At 30.5% G+C, this 20,316-nt stretch overlaps 2 protein-coding genes across 8 annotated transcripts in view; one reads left to right on the top strand and one right to left on the bottom strand.

The window, feature by feature from the left end:
• The window catches only part of LOC107440715 (ER membrane protein complex subunit 5), a 22,171-nt gene extending 21,679 nt beyond the window's left edge, over positions 1-492 (bottom strand). Inside the window, exon 1 of the mRNA XM_016053702.4 lies at positions 350-492. Coding sequence (XP_015909188.1) covers positions 350-428 — 79 coding nt within the window. The 5' untranslated portion in view covers positions 429-492. The remainder of the gene's footprint in view (positions 1-349) is intronic.
• Positions 493-870: 378 nt separating this feature from the next.
• The window catches only part of LOC107446168 (glycerol kinase 5), a 97,267-nt gene continuing 77,821 nt past the window's right edge, over positions 871-20,316 (top strand). For 6 of the 7 annotated variants that reach the window (XM_071188011.1, XM_021148581.3, XM_043044409.2 and 3 more), the window contains exon 1: positions 871-1,005. In XM_071188011.1, the coding sequence (XP_071044112.1) occupies positions 886-1,005 (120 nt within the window). In that variant the 5' untranslated portion in view covers positions 871-885. Of the gene's footprint in view, positions 1,006-16,359; positions 16,408-20,316 lie in introns of those variants that run through there. The other variant, XM_071188012.1, reaches the window with a different exon arrangement.

Below are 20,316 nucleotides of genomic sequence, written 5' to 3'. Positions count from 1 at the left end.
CCTCTTCATAACATTGTCTAGTTTTTTCAGTCATCTAGTAAAAATTACGGTCGTCATCCAAGCATTCTTGTTGACACCCTTTTCTGTATCATTCATGTTGGCAAATTCCGCCCTTTTTTAAAATACACAAGAAAAAATAAAAAATTAAATAAAGAACAAAATCTAAAAATCGACGTATAACCGATTCTGTGCGTCGTATAAACGATATATTTTTACATTAAAATGAATGGGAATGATTTGGGACCACACTAAAACGTCGTATAAATGTAAACGTCGTATAAGTGATCGTCGTATAAACGATGCTCCACTGTACTACCAAAACTTTGTCGAAAATTTCAATATTACTTACGTTGCGCAGCTGAAAAACCAGAATGGATAAGCGATAAAAGTCCAATAACAATAGCAATTCTTCCTATACTACTCTTCATCGTAAAGAAATCAACAAATTAAATATATATACACTGAAATAAATGTAAAAATTTTCGAAATTCAGTATTTTGAGACTTCATCGGCCATTATCGTGATTTATTTATATTTATTTATAACTACTTAATCAATGCATCAATAATTATTGGTTAATTTGAGAGACCTCCCTTCCTAGGCAAGATGAAAATTACTTTGAGTTCCATCAATCAATCAATAAAATGCTTTTACGATCCGGATCATCACTCAAATGCGAATCAGTCGAACGAGAGCATTCAAGGGGCCTCAGACGCCCAGTTCAACGAACGAACGACAGCATTCGTTCGCTTTCCACGTTATCTGTAATTGACTCATGTACTTGATTGTTTACAATTTGTTAAACTTCGATTTTTCACTGCCAAATTTGAACTTTGACTAACACATTTCAATGTAATTTATGTGTAGGTATTAAAACATAAAAAAATGGTTGTAACAAAATCATCAGGACGAAATGTTATTCTTGGAGTGGATATTGGGACTACAAATATTAAATGTTTTGCTTATAATAGTTCTATGGAAGTCATTGCAAAGGCGAAAGCAGTGGTAAAAAAAGAAATTTTATAATTTTGATTCCTCATATTTAATTAAGCTTCTATAAAGTTTTGTGTTGCTTCTTTAGTTAGCAAATTTATTTGGCTCTTTTGTTTAAAACTTTTGTATTTATTAGCAGTAAAAATATAAAAAAAATTTTTTGATGCACTATTGAAATTAATTTCTTTAGACTTTATTTCCTTCTTTTATTTGTTTCAGCAAAGTCTGAATGTACTTTCCAATTTTAATTTTTTTTTTACATAATAACATTTGGTAGGTAGGTATACTTTATTTATGTTACACTAGAGCTGCAAAATTGGCTATTGGTGATGGTCTAAGAAACATCCCTGAGGATGATCTGAAGACTTGAACTCACAATTTTGAACCTTTGCAGAGGGGATGTTTCCCTGCTTTGGTAGCACACCATGGGCGCAAAGCGAGCACTTTACGGTAGGACAGTTTAAGAAGGACCGCTACCGTCTTCCTCTTTCTCAGTCCCTATGCAAAGTGGTCACCCACCCGCTAACTGATGCTTGACTTCTGTGTTCTGCTGGGAACTGTCTTTCTGATTAGTCCACTGCGGGATGAATGAAATTTTCAAAAACTGGTGGTAAAAATAGGCATTAAATTTTTTTTTGGAAAAAGTCTGTCTCTAATTTCATCCCGAGGTTTTATTTTTGGGGAATTATCATAACTGTGCCAAGTTGGTTGCGAGTTCTGTTTGCTCCCCGAGGAAGGAAACGCCTCTTCCTTCTCATTGGCTCAAATTCCCTGACTACTCCTTGGAACTTACCAGTTAAGATATATCAGTTATTAAGTAGCCGGTTCCAATTCCTTGTTCTTAAATAACATGTATGAAATATTATTTCTTGAATAATGGTGTTAATTCTGACCAATTGAACTTAGTTTGCAAGTGTCTAATCAAAAGTTATTAATCCTTTTTTTTAATTAAAAAAAATCTATTGACTCAAAATTTATAAGATTACATTTGGATAATAGTTTTAAAAAATCTTCAAATGTGCTGAAATATTTTTTTTTTTGAAATATAAATTCAGGTTTGATTCAAAACATTTTATTCAATTTTAAATAGATTGAAGATTTAATTGAACTGTGCATTTTTCAATACAAATTGCATTTAAGAAATTCCTCACAAAGAAATCAATATTGTTATAAATCAAGATCTGAGGAAAACGTTTGTAAAAAGGCTGAGACATTTAAGATGTTTGACTTTAACCTTATTTTTATTCATTTTTAATTAGGATGAAGATTTTATGAAAATTGCCTTAAAAGTTTGCAATTTCAGGTGTAAGGAAATTTTATAGAGGGTATTTTTACTGCAAAAATTGCTTTTATCACTAAATTAATCATTTCAGATGTGAAATTAGGAGAAAAAAAATTTAAATTTTTGAATTCCAAATGCATACTAGAAATTCTTCACAAAAAATCCATATTGTTACGCTAATAATGAACTGAAACAGATTTGAGGAAGTTGGTTAAGAAAGCCCTTTATATGTTAAAAAAAAATTGCCTCACTTTTTGCTTTTTCAGATGTAAGAGATTTTACAAAATCGTTTTTTGTCAAATTAAACATTTAATCAGAAAAAGGTGATAATTTGCATGTATTTCAATTTGAAATATATATAAGATTCAATACTTTTATGCAAATAATAAATTAAGATAGATCTGAAGAAATAGACCTGAGAAAGCAATTAATACATTTAGAGTATTTTACTTTAACCTCATTATTTTATTCATTTTCAATTAAAATGTAGGTTTTATTGAAACTACTCTAATATTTGCAGTTTTAAAAGTAATGAAAGTTTAAAAAAAAGTTTTATTTCATTATCATATGTGGCACTTATTCATTTTCAATAAGGATAAAGATTTTAATGAAACTACTTCAATAGTTTGCAGTATCAAAAGTGATAAAAATTCTGGAAAATTAGTTTTATTTAATTTTAATCCAATCAAATTTGCTTTAACTTTATTATTTTATTCATTCTCAATTTGAATGAACATTTTATTGAGACTACTTCAATGGTTTGCAATTTCAAAAGTGATTAAGTACAAGAAAAAAGTTTTATTTTATAATTATACCGCTCAAAAAGAGTGCAATTTTTTATAACATTACTAAATAAGATATTATATAATAGTATAAGAAAAAAAAGTAATGGTGGATTAAAAATAAGTAATAAGAAAATCTTCACTGAAAAATCGATATTTTTACACAAATAATAATTAATTGGGGAAAATCTTTGGAAATGGATCTACAAAAGTAAATTATACATTTAAAATAATTTATCCTTAGAAGGCAAAAGTGAGCTATTTTGTTAATATGAAATACATTTTAGATGTTTTTGTATATAGTTTTAAAAATTTAAATAAACATGTATTATAAAATTAGTTATAGTGTCTTGACATAAGAGTTTCTTGAGTTTGATAATATCAACCTGCACTGTAGTATATGTAAAAGTAAAATGTAATTTATATTTTAGAACTCTTAAGAGAACTTTTTCTTATATTTGTTCTTTAGTATTTATGCTATTTTTCACCTAATTCATTTGTTTAATCCATCATGATTGCATCTTAAAAATATATATAGTTCATTTATTGAGAAAATTATATTGTCAGCAATGTTAACTTTTATCATTATTAACAACAGTTAAACTCGAAAAAAAGTTGTTAGCAAGTATAATACTAGTTTCCATTGCACGTATTTCAATAATAAATTTGGTGTCTAATTTAAAAATATCTATAACTTTGAACGCAATAAAAGAATTTCACTTTGCTACAATATATATAGATGTTGCTTAGCAATCAGGGCTGGGTTTTTGACGTCANAAACTGTCAAAAACTGTCACATGTCAAAAACCTGCCAACCCTGTTAGCAATATAGATGTTGTTAAAAATTAAATCAAATCATTAAAAAAATGCATTCAAAATTTCATTTGTCGATTTTATTTATTTTATTTTTTTTTGTGTGTGCTAAGAATTGAAAATAAAAGCACTTCTGCGAAAACTCCGAACAAGTCAATACAATCATTGCCATCAGGTCAATGCAAAAAAGTATTTATATTTCTTATTTATTTAAGACAATGCTCTTCACATTCATAAAATTTAAAAATTAAATTCCAGCTTAGAGTTTTAGATTAAAACTAACTTTGAAAGATTTAATTAAAATTATTATTAAATTTTGCAAAGAGAATTTTGTGTCTTAATATTTAATATTTGTGTTGCATCAAATTTGCGAAGAAATTCCCGAATTTTTTAATAAAAATTTAAATGAATATATTTCAAATCTGATGCAATTCTAAAATTGCCATGACATTAAAAAAAAAAAATTCGCATTGAGTCTTATATTGCATTTTAAATATAACCATGTCGCTAATATGGTAATTATCATTGTTTCTGACATAAATATCAGAAATTATTATTATCTCTGATTTTTTAATATTTTTCTGTGAAGCACACTTTTGTGTAACCCCCTTGCATGTTTATCGGATCATGTGTTAAAGGGGATGAGTATCATGCTTTACACCACAAAAACAAATAAATATTTTTTTTAATGATGTTAAAAGACATTTTTGAACCATCTTGTAACATTAAATTTTTTTTAACAAAATAAATTAATATCCCCCTTTTGTTCCACATATCTCAATAATCAAAAACTTCAAAGAATAACTTTTAAAGACATATTAGCCTTTTCTTTAAGAGACTAGTTTCAGAAACATTTCATTCACTTTTGTAACTTTTTTAAATTCTTCCTGACCTTGCATTTTTTAAGAAAATTTTGAGATCTTTTTTCCTTTTAAAATACAAACTCTGGTCTGCTGCTGTTTCATAATAGAGAGGAGGAAGAACATTTTTTTCTCCCATTTTTTAGGCAATGGCAAAGGAGAGAGAGGAAGGTAAGTTTATTTTTTTTAAACATTTTTTATTAACCCATTTTTTAGAGATATAGATATTAAATAGGTATTTAAGAGAATTATTCCCTGATATATTTTTAACATAACTTTTTCTTTTCTGCATTCTTTAAAACCTTATGTTGAGTAAATGATGTGTTAAAATTTTCCCTAATTCGGAGCTATGAAGTTCAACAAGTTCAAATTTATTATTATTTTTTTTAAATTTTTTTATTTTATTACTTTTTATTTTATTTTTTTAGAAAAACATATTATTCACACTAACCGCTAAAAATATTCCTCCCTTTTCCATTGTGCTTTTAGGATAATTGAGATTGATAATTTAATTCTCGACCAATGTAGCGAATGAGGATTTTGATATATTTTTATTATATATTGATATTAATAATTTAATTCTCGACAATGTAGTAAATGAGGAGGATTTCGATATATTTTTATTATCTTTTTTAAATCAGCTTTTTCACATTTTTTAGAAAAATATACTTTTACGGACGGTTCTAAAGATATGAAGCTTAAAAATATTCAAAATTAGAGATATAGAAAATTCTCCCTTAAATTATAGATACTTCAATCATTTATAATCTCATTGAAGCAAAATGAAAATTACTTGAATACTTTCAGATATATCAAAGGGTCTAGGATGAAAAATATTTTTTCAGGCTGCTTGCAAATTATGTCTGACAATTTGTATGTGTTGCGTATCCACTGTAGCTTGTATTATAAAAGCAACCTGTTTCAAAAATCAATATAATTTATTATTTTACGCATAATAAGCTTTTCAAAAAAAGAGAGGGCAAAAAAATATGAGAAAATTGTGTAGTTTTTTCCCAAAAATCAGACAAATTTTGATTCAAAAAGAGACATCCAAATATATTCATGACAGAGATATTAATACAAGAATGAGTCTTTTTTGTAATTATGGCTTAGCATCTTTAGCAATAACACTGTTAGAAATGTTTTGTAATTTGTCTCAAACATTAAGTCAAAAATCTGAATTTATTAAAAAAAAAAGTATGTATTTGCTCTTTAAATCGCGTATTAAATTATTATTTGCACTTGCAGGGATTAAATTGCTTATCTTAAATGTACCTCTTAAAACACGGAAACTGCATCTTAGTATGAGTAATATTTTGTCCTAATAACTTTTAATAAGATATATCATTGCTATTATAAACTTTAAATTAAAATGAACAATGATGTGTTAATAAATATTGAAGATATTTGGATAAGCTATCTTATTAAATCTACAATATATTAAGTAAAAGTATTTTATATGTATAATTTTTTTTTTATATCTATGCATCGGGAAATTAAACTTTTTTTTCTCTTGTTTTAATCTAGCTGTACAGTTTGATAGTAAGTTCCAAAAATCACAATCATATGTGATGCCTTCAACTAGTAAGCAACATTATTTATAACAGAAGATTTTCAATTGCAATTACTGAGAATACAAAAGATGATAAAGTTCTTGATGTCAGAGTTGTAAGAAAATACCTATAGTTGCACCACAACTGATAGCTGATTTTCTACAGAATTTTTTAATTACTTATTTGAAATATTCTCAAGCAGCGTGACAAATAAAATAATTTGTTTTATTCCTCTTATGAGTAGTGTCTTCTTTTTCACCCCATTCTTATTATTTTCAATTTAAAAAGACAGAGGGAGAGGGATTTAATTTAAATAGTTCATAAAGAGAGGCTTGAACTAAGTAAAGTATATTAAACAATAAGAGAAATTATGCTATGTTTAAAGATTATCCTGTGTAGGGACCCAGGGTGAGCAGTATCGGTCCTCGTTAAACTGTTCTACTGTAAAGTGCTAGGGTCGCTCAGGTCTTCATGCTACCAAAGTAGGGGACGCATCCCTTCTTCAGAGGATCAAAATTTTAATGGCATGTCTTCGGATCATCCTCAGGAATGTTTCTCAGACCGTCGCCAATAGCCCATTGTGCAGCTCTAGTGCAACGTAAATAGAGTACTTTCCTACCTACTTAGCTTCTCATATTTCTTTATTTATTTAATTTCTCATGCGGCTCGCACACTTTGAATGTGAAGGCCATACAAGAGTCGAATTATCTTTTGTTTGCATTAGCATGTGTATTTTTCCTTCTATATGCCTTTTCTTTCTTCAATAAATGGTTCCTCTTGGTGGCTATTATAATTATATTGAAAATTAAAAGAATTGCTGTGTTATTTACATATGAGTAATGTCTCGTTCTTTCTCTATACTTTGAAATATGTCTTAAATAAAATCAAAATGACAAATACACATTTTAAAATCACAAAGTATGCAAAAATTAGAATATCAAAACCAGTGTGATTGCTTTGGAAACTCTGAAGGAGTTTCAATTAATCACCGTATACCATTTCTGGTTTAATAATTCAAATTAATTGGGTTTTGATGTTGTTAATTCTTCACTACCCAATTAACAGAAATTATTATTGGATTTTTATTTCCTCTATCTACTATTAATAATAACAACCGTTGATGTCAGAGTTTTATTTTTACGAAAATTACTTAACAAATCGGAAATATATATATGCATACAATTTAAAAATACAGAATAAATATGGAAAAAATATAATAAAGATTTTTGAAAAAGGAAGAAAAATTATTAAAAAAAATAGTTTTAAATGTTTAAAAAATCATTGGAAAATATTTAAAAAGCCAGAAAACAGAAATAATGAAAATATAATTAATTTATATTATATCTTTTCATTATTTTTGTTTTCCGGCTTTTTATTTTTTTAATAAAATTATTTTTTATGTATTGAAAAATATTTATTTTAGCAATTTTTCTTCTTTTTTAATAAATTTTAATTATATTTTTTCCATGTTTTCTCTGTATTTTTGACGTATTTTAGTAGTTCTATATACATGCAACTTTTGTGTCGTAAATAAAACTATTAGATATCTTAATCTTCTTTGTTATTCTCATTATATTTTTCGTCTTTATTGTGTTATATATATATCACTTGCTACCTTCATCATTAAAGAATGTTAATTTACTCAAACAAGTTTTTATATTTCTTAAGCAAGCTATTCTTTTGTTATAATTAATATTAAACTCAATATATAAAAAGATTTTGCTATTTCACGCTCTTTTAAAGCCAAATGATAGCTAAATCTTTTAACAACTGCTATTGTAAATAGATATAGAGATTTTAAAAAAATTATTTTTTCTAAAATAAACGAAACATAAATAAACTTTAATTCATCATTCTTCTCGGACATCCTTTGTCAGATATCAAAAGTAAAATCTGGTTCTACTGGTAATCCATTGGACTTATGAATTAATTATGAATTGAAATAGCTGTTTTCAATAAATGTTAATAAATTGGGATTTCAGTGGAATTTGCTAAGAAATTTTAGCAACTTGAGAGAAAGCTTCCAGAAAGTTCTAGCAATATTCTTTGATACTCAATAACTTATAGCAATTGCTATTCGATTCCTACATGGTTTATTATAGTTATTTATATAGTAACTTTTTTACATCAAGGAAAGTATTGATTTTTATAAATTTTGCACGCTGAAGTCTTTCATTGCGATCACCTTTACATCTAATACATAAAAGTAGACTATTTATTAAATTTATTAGTCAACTACACTGAAATCCAATTTTATTTTCTTGCAACATATAAGCACTAGTTCTTAGTTTTAAACATTTTATTGGTAAGAACATTATTGGATTACAAATAATTTGAAGTGGGAAAGAACAAAATATTAAATTGAAAAAAATAATTTTTATAGTAAATTAAACATAACTAACATATTAAACATAACTTTAAGCAAATAACTTCAATGGAATACACTGAAACTATCAATGAGCAAACATATAAGGTCTCAGCCATAAACTATTTTGACTAATTTTCAATACCTAAAAAGAAGAGAATAAGAACAAAAAGATTGATGGAGGAAAACTGTAATAAAAATTTATAAATATTTATGTAAAATACATACACGTTATGCAGTATGACAATATAAAACAATTAGAAGAATTTTACATTTAAAGAAAGAATTTTGAACTGTGTAATAAAAATATAATTTGAATTTTAATCTACAAAGAATATATAGTAGCAAATTTTCACAGAGTAAATGTTTAGAAAATATTTAAAAAGTTTTGTGGAACAATTTTGCATAGGGCTCAGTAAAATGTTATTAACCCAATAAAAGATATTGTACAAAAAATATTTTTTTAACGGATTTGGTTCCATTATAACCTCCAAAAATTTTTAGAAAAAAAAAAACTAATAAAGAATTAAGATTATAAAAGTCCCGATAAGAGTCATTAACTAAGTTAAGATAAAAAGTTATAAGTGATTATGAAAGTCCCCTAAGGTCAAAATATTTTTCTCTGAACACTTTCACTACCGCTCTTTCTACTTCTTTTTATATTATGGTTTTTAGATAATGCATGTTCATCATGCGTAAGGAAAACTTGTAATTATTTGAGACTGTGATACAGTGCAGGTTATTTTAAATGCAGAAGAGGAGACAACAAATAAATTCTTTCTACCTTTAAAAGATAAAAAATACATTATTTAAAAGTATTTAAAAAACACATATATAAAACGTTTTATATAAATTTTTTCTTTATTATTGATTTAATTTTTTTATGCTGTTACATTACATTATTATCATTCGACTTTTCTTTGTGACTTCTATAGAATTAGTGGTTAACATTTGTTACGCTATGGGCCTCTTTAAAAAATAGCTCTAAACTTTTTTCTAATATAATTTTGACTACTCCCCCTTAAAATTTCCACAAAATTCTAACAAAATTTCAAACATAAAAATTTTTTGAGATATTTCAGTAAAATTAATTGTTTAAAAATAATAGTACTGTTTCAAAATGGTCAACACCATATAAAATTAAAGTGAATATTCATTTAGAAAAAATAGTAAACAAATTTAAGCTATGCTCACAATACACAAAGTTACTGCTTTAAATTTGAAAAAAAAAGAACTTATTTTAATTGCTCAAAAGTAAGTGCCTATTTATGAGCACTTGAATCGTGCAGACTGTTACTTCCAATTTGTATATTTTTGAGGAGAAGGAAGTCATCAATCAAGTAATACAATTAGTATTAATATGAATATGAAAGTCATTAATATGAAAATAATATTTATAAAATCATAGATTCAATAAATAATCCCTGGTTTAATATTAATTTAATTTTGATTAAGCATTTATAAAGTTTTTTTAGTCATAAATCAAAGTTCTTACAGTGTATTTGAATAAAAATTAAAAAAATCCGATTTAAATTTAAAAGAATCTGATTTAGTTAAAAAAAATCCGGTTTTTTGAAAAAAAATTGAAACCTGCCTAGATTAAGACGCCTTTTTCTAGTGAAGGTTACAAGATTTATCTTGGAAGGGTCAACAGATAAGCCAGAGTCAGAGCACCATCTTGCTACTTCTAGAAGTGCACCATTCATGATTTCAGAGACTGTCTTGCCATTCTTGGAGGTAGCATGTACTTTCATGCTTGTGCCCATTAAAGAGAAACAAACGTACCTGGAGGATATCAAATTGGCTATCCACCTGATGATTACCGAATTTATACCTCTGTTTTTAAGTGCTTTGATGATAGTTTCAACAGTGACTTTATCAAAAACACCTTCAATATCAATATCTTTGTTTGAGATAGTTTTCTCAAGCATTTGAGAGAGCTTATATAGTGTAGAGTCCGTTGACTTGCCAGGTTGCTAAGCATGCTGTGTGGAGGACAGTGGCTTATCTATGAGTACAAAGTCTCTAAAGTATCTGTCAATGAGATTTTCAATAGCTTTCAACCGACAGGAAGTGAGGCTTATTGGTCTAAATGATTTAGCCTCAAAGTAATTTTCCTTACCTGGTTTTGGAGTGAAAATTACCCTGGTATTCCTCCAAGAGTGAGGTATATACCCAAAGGCTATAGAGGCTCGAAAGATCCTACATAGATGTTACGGATTGGGAGTGTCAATGAAGCTTCAAAGCAATCTAGGGTTGTGTTTTAAAGCTTTTATTATGACAAAAAGCACTTAAATGGCAATACAAAATAATTAGAGCTGGAACATCCTAATGAGCTCTCTCCCCGTAGCCGTTCAGTGAGTGAATGTAGAGGGAGTCTGCTTAACTAGAGGTGGCGCTGCATGGCGTATGCAACACTCTGTCATCCCGACTTAGTCGGTCTCCGACTAAATGCTTTAAAGGTAAATATTAAACATCACAATAAAAAGAAAACATTGATGACAGAAATATTTTGACAATTGAATTGAAATATAAAACAATAAATTTATGAAAAATTAAATCTAAACTAATTCTAAATATATTCAATTTTAATATATAATTGACTTTTTTTTTAAAAATAAAGTAAAGATGCACTTTTCAAAATTATTAAGCAAATAAATTTCTCTTCAACCTATAAAACTAGCAAAAACCAAAACATATCCTGAATAAATAGTAAAAAGATATTTTCAAATATATAAATCCACAAATTCTTTTATCTCACTTCTGAAAAATACGATCAATATGAATATTTTGATCATTAAAATAGAAATTTGTCATCAATATCAGTTAAATATGTTCAATTAATTTTTGATTTATGCAATAAAATCCAAAATGAAAATAAAAAAAAAATTTTTTTTAAAAAAATTTGAGTCTGTGTAAAAGTTCTTGCACTAAAAATTTTTAAAAAAAATCGAAAGTCTGTGTAAGAGTTCTTGCACAATTGAAAAGTTCATAGTTCATATGAAAAAAAAAGGAAAAAGTTTATGGATCTTCCCACGGTTTCATTAAGTCTGCTGATGTGGATGTGACAGTTGGTCCTTCTCCTATACCGATCTTGTGAACATCATATCTATCGTTGGGTCTAATTTTTGTCACTGTGTATGGACCAAAAAATTTTGGTTGAAGTTTCAAACCTGTCCCAAATTGGGTTCGTTTGATTGCAACTCTGTCGTGGAACTTATACTTCGTTGCTGTCTTTCGTCTAGTATTATAATTTCGCTTGGTTTTTTCTTGCATCTCAAGTATATTGCTTTTTGCTTCTTTTCGCATTTGTTGTTGATTTTCAAGTAAAATATGTATGTGCTCTTCCTCAAGGATTTTATTGATGTGCAGGTCTTCTTTATTTCTCATCTTAACTCCTGTTAGGAGCTCGAAGGGTGTAAACTTTGTTGTTGAAGAAACAGTGCTGTTGATTACATGTTGGACTGCTGGTACATGCTTGAACCATTTGCTGGGGTTGTCAAGGGATAACTTGGTGATGACTGAGATTATCGTAGCATGAAATTTTTCCACCTGTCCATTTCCACGTGGTTGACCTGTGGTGATTGTGGCATGATCAATTTGTTCGTCTTCACAGTACTTCTTGAATTCTATTGAGGTGAATGCGGATCCTTTATCTGAGATGATTCTTTTTGGAATTACCAAAAGTAATTTGTTGTAGTTTATCCAAGGCATCTTTAGCTGATGTTGATTTAACTGGATAAATCCATAAGAATTTGGTGAAAGCATCTATGACGGTGTAAATGTATTTGTAATTCTTATTTGTACTAGGTAGGGGACCAAGAAAGTCTATGTGGTATGTATCTAGAGGAATGTCTCCCTTTGGGATGGGATGTAAGAAACCTTCTTGTTTTCCTACATTACATGATGAAAGTATACATGGAATGCAATTGGAAATTACGTTTTCAACAGTCTTTCTTATATTTTGGAACCAAAATTGTTGTTTAACCATGTCTTCTGTCTTGTTGATACCGAAATGGCCTTTGTTGTGTTTTAGTTGAACTATTTGATTTTGCTTATCTTGAGGTATGACTAAGAGTTCTTGATTGTTTACTACTCTGTATAGGATGCTGTTTTTGTACTTGTAGTCTGTAGTTGGAGAGTGTCCGATTAGTTGTCTTATGCCTTGTGTGTATTCATCTTTGGCTTGGGCATGGCAAATATTCTGGCTTGTTTTGTCAATTTGGATTGTCATGACAGTATATCGGCTAAGAGCATCGACATGCTTCATCTGTTTTCCAGGTCTGTGTATTACTATACTGTTCGAATTAATTGGGACAAATGAAAAAAAAGTGATTTATTGAAACTTTAGCTTTTAATCATTACATACCTTAAGTTACATTGATACATGTCTGTATTAAAATGAAGTATATCCTCCTTTAGCAGATATGACTTCAAGAACTCGTTTTGGCATTGATTCCACTAGTGTAGCGTACATGTTCTTGACTTCATCGTCGTGGAACCATACTTGAATAGCACTTTTTATCATTTGTTCTGCTGTCGTGCAATTCATCTTGGCTAAGCGATTCTTTAGAATATGCCACAGGTTCTCAATGGGATTTAGGTCTGGTGAATTACCAGGCCAATCAAGCACTTTTATTTTGTTTTCTCGCATAAAATTCTGGACCAGTTTGGAATTGTGACAAGGGGCCAAATCATGTTGAAATGTTCCGTCGAATGTTTCCATGAATGGAACAATCCTACTATGTAATATATCGATGTATTTGGCTGAATTCATCATGCCTTTTAGAGGCACTAAGCTTCCAGTGCTATTTGTTGTGAAGAAACCCCAAAACATTTGTTTAGAAGGGTGTTTTACAGTCTGTTGGATATGATCTGGTCTCAGACTTTCGCCTTCACTTCGTCTAACTACACTTGATTTGTATCCCTGCACAAATAAATGTGTTTCATCACTGAAAACCACTTTCTTCCAGTCATTTACAGTCCATTTTTGGTATTTTCTGGCCCATGCTAAACGTTTTTTCATCATTTTCTGAGTTAGAAATTGTTTTTTCCTTGGTCTTCTTGCCTTACGTCCAACTTCTAGAAGCCTTTTTCGTACAGTTGAAGTACTCACATCAACACCACAATCCAATAAATCCCTTCGGAGGTCTGTGCTCGTCTTTCTTGGATTAATTTTACTATTTCTTATTAGACTTTTATCAGTTCTTGGAGTAGTTTTCCGTTTGCGTCCACATTTTCCTTTTCTTTTTGGAGAGGATGAGCCGGAATCTTGAAATGTTCTAAGAATTCTGGAAACACTAGATTTCCCTACACCAACTGCTGTAGCGATGTCTCTTACAGTCATAGAAGTGTGTTCATTAAGAGCGATAATTTTAGAGCGCTTCCTCGGACTAATATCCATCTTTTATAAGCATATAACTTGTGTTAGACTAAACTCAAAATTATAACCACCAGTTTCCCACACTGAAATGCTCACAACTGAACTACAAATACACTAAAGCCAGTCAGATGAGTAAATTATAGTGAAGGTATATCCGTCACCGCAGCTCAAGGCAGATATAACTGGTTTGAAGCAGTTCGGGACATCACTGGCAATCCCATACCAACTCGAATGAGAAAATCTTGCTTGTCCCAATTAATTCGAACACTATAGTATTTTGTAGTCGAAATCTTCTAGTAACATTGCCCATCTAGCAATTTTAGGTGGCAGTTCTTTTTTTGACATAGTCTTTTGGAAAGCTTGGCAATCTGTGAAAATTTTGAACTTGGTGCCTACGAGGTAATGACGAAATTTTTTAAGTGCTTGCACTATAGCTAAAACTTCTAATTCAATATGAATATTTTTCTTCTCCTGGGGATGTCTTGTGACTCATATAATGAATGGGATGTAGGCTGTCATCTAAATCGAATTGCATTAAAAGAATTGCGCCAATTCCTTTTGACGATGCATCGCAATGAAGCTGTAAAGGTGAGCCCTGCTTGAAAAGATGTAGCACAGGTTCAGGTGATAAGGCTTGTTTCAGCGTTTGGAAAGCTTGTTGCTGTTCTGGGCCAAAATGAAAAGGAGGTTGTCTCTAAGAAGATCACTTAGTGATCGTGCAATAATTGCATAATCTTTAATAAATTTTCTAAAATATCCTGTTAGGCCTAGGAATGATTGAACATCTTCAGCTGTTTGGAGCTTTGGAAAATTTAAAACAGCTTTTGTCTTTTCTGTTGTGGAACTAATTGTACCATTTTCTAAAATATGTCCAAGAAAGGTAATTTTTCTTTGCAGGAAATTGCATTTTTCGAAATTAAATTCAAGTCCATAGTCGGAAGCTACTTTGAAAACTTTTTGGAGTTTTTGAAGACCTTCGAACTCATCATCTGATGGAACAACTACATCGTCCAAATATAAAATCAATGTTCCGTCTTCTAAGAGTTCTCGAAAAACAATTTGTATAAATCGCTGAAATACTGCTGGTGAATTGGAAAGGCCGAAAGGAACTTTGTTGAATTCAAATTGTCCATCTGGTGTCACAAACAAAGTGTATTTGGGGCTTTGAGGATGAATGTCTACGTGGTGAAAAGCATTTAAGTCCAGATTTGTAAAGACTGAAGCACCTTGTAGTCTATCGAAAATGTCCTCCATAATTGGGTGTGGAAATCTTTCTTTAATTAACTTCTTATTTAAACATTGATAATCGATTGCAATGCGAGTTGAGCCATCTTGTTTTTTACATAAGACTATTGGAGCGGAATAATCTGAAGTGCTTTCTCTAATTATACCTTTGTTTAACATTTCTTTAATTTGCTTATTAACTTCTAATTTCTCGAAATAGATAAACGGCGCGGACTTTGATGGACTGGCATTTCATCTTGAAGAAAAATTTGCACTTCATAATTAGTGTGCTTAATTTTATTTGGCCTATAATTCTTAACCATATTTGAAATAGTGTTCCGAGTATCAGGATCTAATAAATGTTCCAAATTTGGTTCATTGTAGTGCATAATATCACTTTCAATCTTAAAAATATAAGCACGATCATCAGAAATTTCCGAACTCGAAACATCTCGCAATATTGAGACACTCCCCCGATCTTCGTGAGCAAGGTCTGTGATCTTTGGTGAGACAGTTTCATCCATCATTATTAGCGAAGACGAAAAAGGGTTCTTCTTTTTGGGAGAAAAAGTAATATTTTTCTCCTCTACTTTTGAGAGAGCATTTTCTTTCTTCTCGCTTCTAACACAGTTCGAATCTTGGCAGATTGTCAACTGCTGACTTTCACTTTGAATTTGAAGTGATTCATATACTTTGGGAGGGATGATCAACTCCGTGCATAAATTTTTACAAACAGCTGCTTTAAGTGCAATAGGAATTTTGTTTCTTGGGTGTGCCAAATTTATTGTTGTCATTTGAGCTTCTTGCTTTCAACTGAAAGCTCCCGTCAAGATAATGTTCTCTTTACTATTTATTGTAGCGGTTAATTTATTTGCTCTAATACAAACCAGATTACATCCAGAATCAATCATTGCTTTTATTTTTTTACCGTTAAGAAGCACCTCTTCATACTGCAGTTCATTGTAATATTTATCGTGTCTGTAACTTTTTGTTGAAATTTTGGTGACGTTTTCTGGGCCATCGGGTCTGAAATTATTATTCCCGTGGATACGTTGGCTGTTATAATATGAGTTGTGTGAACGCAGCGTTGTATTGCGCCGGTAATGATTTGGACACTGTTGATTTCTTCTGAAATTTTGTCCATGGTTAAAGGTTTGTTGATTATATTTTCAGAGTGGCCACCCACCTGGAAAACCTTGAAAACCTGGAATTATCAGGGAATTTTTTTATACTGGAAAAAACCTGGAAATATCAGGGAAATTTGGATAAAAACCTGGAAAAATCAGGGATTTTTAAAGANTTTATTATGACAAAAAACACTTTAATGGCAATACAAAATAATTAGAGCTGGAACATCTTAATGAGCTCTCTCCCCATAGCCGTTCCGTGAGTGAATGTAGAGGGAGTCTGCTTAACTACAGGTGGCGCTGCATGGCGTATGCAACATAGAATAGGGGCTAGTATATGGGCATAACGTCATCCATACCTGGTGACTTGTAGGGCTTAAATGATTTGATAGCCCATACAACTTTTTCGTAGGAGATCACCACCTTGGCGGCCTCCGAATCATTTTTACTACAAGTAGTTGTAAGATTATTGTAGAGATGTGCATTCTCTACAGGATGAGATCCAGGGAAGTGAGCTTTAATTAATTCTCCAAGAGCTTCTTCCCCTTTTCCACTTGTAAGACGGATAGCATTTAGATTGCAATTATAATCCTTTGTAAGGATTTTTGTAACCTTTGCAGTGGCAGAAATAGTGTTAATATCATCACAGAAAGTCTGCTAAGAGTGACATTTAGCAGCTCTAATAGCCTTATTATAGGTAGTTAGAATGTTTTGGAAGGATTGTCATTCCTCAGATTACTTTGCTCTTTTAAATAGCTTCCTACATTTCTTACGTAATTTACTAAGCTCATAAGACCACCAAGGAACTCGCCTTTGGGAGCAAGTAGACGTAACATTACAAGAAATATGATATGAATCAAGTATGATCTGTTGCATTTGGTCAACTTTCCACTCCACATCATTAACATTATTGTACTTACCAGAGAGGTCACCCATCTTCTTCCCCCAGAGTTGTTCTAAAAGAACCCCAATCAGCTGTTCTGGGGTTCCTCCTTATGACCTTCAATCCAGAGAGGCCTTTAATATAAAAAAAGTAATTAGTTGGTGATCTGAAGCAGTAACTGCAACCTTCCAATCAGTAATGTAATCTATAGAAATAGAGTTACATAAAATAAGGTCAATGACGTCCCATCTGTTACTTGTAACAAAGATAGGTTCATTGCCTTTATTAAGGACATATAAGTTAAAATATAAGATATGTTCCATTAATGCATCCCCCCACTAGTTGCAATCACTACTGCCCCCCACTGTGCTGTGAGCATTTGCATCACAGCCAAAGATGAGTCTGCAGCTAGAACTACAGTGGCCAATTGTTGCTTTGGCGGACAGCAGCCACTGGGTCCTTCTCCTCATAAGGGAGATAGACAGAAACAATGACTAAGTCCGAAATTGTTTCTTTGCCATAGAATTTTAGCTTAACAGCAACTAAGTCCCTATGGAGAAAGTTTTCAAGGTTAAGGGCATTTAGATTAGACCTAGCCAATATGCAGGTCCTGGAATGCTGACAACAGGTGTCATAAAAAATATTAAAACCCCTAACGTTGAGGTCCATAATTCTGCCCTTGCAGGTCCAAGGCTCTTGTATAAGTGCAATATGTAATTCTCCATCTTTTAGCCAAAAGGCTAGAGGCAGCAATGCTATGATGGAGATTGATCTAACCAACCTTGATTGCTGCCTCGATTGGTTAGTGATATGAGAACCTGAATGGCACCAACCTATCCTGGTTGGCTTTAGAAGAATGATGAAACTGGTGAATCAGGTTGTATAGTTACATCCGACCCAGAGTCTAACCCTAGCTCTGAGAAATCAAAAGCTCCAAATGAACTTATCTTAGAATCAGGAGAATTGGCCCTCCATAATTCCTCCTCCTGGTCTTCAGGTGCGACAGAGAGGACATCAGATGTTTCCGAAGCCTCTGCTGCCTTCCTTTATTAGGATCGTGGATAATCTTGAAGACATCACAATCCACACCAGTGAGAGCTCCATAATTGGCTCTGACTATATTCTCCATGTCCTCAGGCTGAACCTCAAAGATCCATCCAGAGGTGCATGGTCTCGTAGCATTCTGCAGAACCCTCCACCTCATAGACTAATGCCCTGAGTTAAGTCTCTGAAGACGTCTCGAGAAGGTGCCCTGATCAGATGATCAGAAAACTGCTCCCTGGTCTTAAAAGCCACCTTCACAGGCTTGGGTAACTAGTCAGCTCCTAGAACTATAAGCGTGAAGTCACCCAAGGATCTCGCATTGAAGTGGCTTCTGATCAATTCCATCGTGTAATTGCTACACTGAATAAACAACGTTCCTCTCAGTACGTTGTTACTAAAGGTCTCAGACATTCTTTCGCCAAAGGGAATGGCATTAGTCAGCTCTAAGATCTTCCTGAGGATATTGTCAGAGTCTTCCTGAGAAAGCTCGTCCGAAGGAAAGTCCTTCCTAGCAAAAGCAGGCCTCTTAGGCCAGCCGCACACTGAGGAATTGAGAGGGAGGTGAAAAACCCCCAGTTTGACTCTCGCCTCTCCACCAAACGGGTTTTCAGGGGGTGAGCTGAAAAATGACTGCACATTGAGGAAGTGTACGCCTCCTCAACGAAGGCGTAGATTCCGCAGATATTTGTGTAAACTGGAGCCAAGACGTTTTTTTACTATACATATATATATATTTATTTATTTATGAAATATAGATAAAACCGTTAATACAAAATACAATTTTAAAACTAATATTTTTTTCGGCGGTGAATGATGATATAATATTATGACAAACATACCTTATACATATTTTTTTTATGTACATATTCTTCTTTCCATTTTAAATAATGAAAGGAAAAATTTGTAATTAAATATTATTATATTAAACTAGAATATAAAATTATAAATCTTTTATATTTAGCTAACATTTACTGGCGCAGTTACTTTTCTTTTGATGTATGCGTGTAGAATAATTTAGAAACTCAAATATAATAAATTACTACGTTTTTTTTTAAAAAAAATTTTCTTTTTTTTCTTTTTTTTTTTAAAGATTTTGTTTCATCCGAATTCAATTTACAACAAACCCCATTAACTTTTTAAATTTAAACACATATTTCTGTTAAAAGCATTTAATATAATAGTAATTAATTTTTTTCTATTTAAATATTAAAATATTTATTCCAAAATTAAGAATTAATTTTGATGAAATGCATTTAGTTTATTCTGCATTAAATCATTTAAATTTATACTAATTGAATTGCTTTATTATCGCATTTATTTAGTTAAGAGAATTAAATTATTTATTATTTTTTTTGCCACGCATGCAAACGATTTTACTAAGAAGATAAAAATTTATAAATTAAAATAATAGTTTTTGTTAGGATGTATACAAAGTAAGATAATAATGATAATCACAATTATATCTAATGTTTCGTCGCATTTATGTCATATGTTTCAGTTAATGTTACAAATGTCACCTAAAAGTTGCAATTAATTAAACAACAAAATAACATGTAATTTGAGAAAGTTTTTTATGCTTTGACGTACGTTTTATTAATTGGGTTTACTAAAACGAGAATTGACATTCGAAAGAATAGTTTTTTTTAAATAATTAAATCATGCTTTCCAGTTTGATAATTATTTATTTGATGTATTGTTCATCATTTAAAATTTTTATTTTATTTTTAAAGGTTATTAGTTCTAATTCGATTATTATTTATAATTTTTGATTAATTATATATCATTTAAAGAAGCTGTATTACATTTTTGTATTAAATAGATAATATGCGTTAGTTTGAATACATTGATTTTGTTTTAGTGATGTTTAGTTTGTAAAATTAATCAATTGGGCATGGAATTGTATTTTTTCCTTCTAAAATTTAAAATTCGCAATTATTTTTTTATTTTTATAAATAGTTTTTTTTTTTTTTTTTTTTTTTTTTTTTTTTTTTTTTTTTTTTTTTTCAA

This window comes from Parasteatoda tepidariorum, chromosome X2 (genome assembly GCF_043381705.1).
Source record: "Parasteatoda tepidariorum isolate YZ-2023 chromosome X2, CAS_Ptep_4.0, whole genome shotgun sequence".
NCBI lineage: Eukaryota > Metazoa > Arthropoda > Arachnida > Araneae > Theridiidae > Parasteatoda > Parasteatoda tepidariorum.
This window is presented reverse-complemented; position numbering and strand designations above follow the sequence as displayed.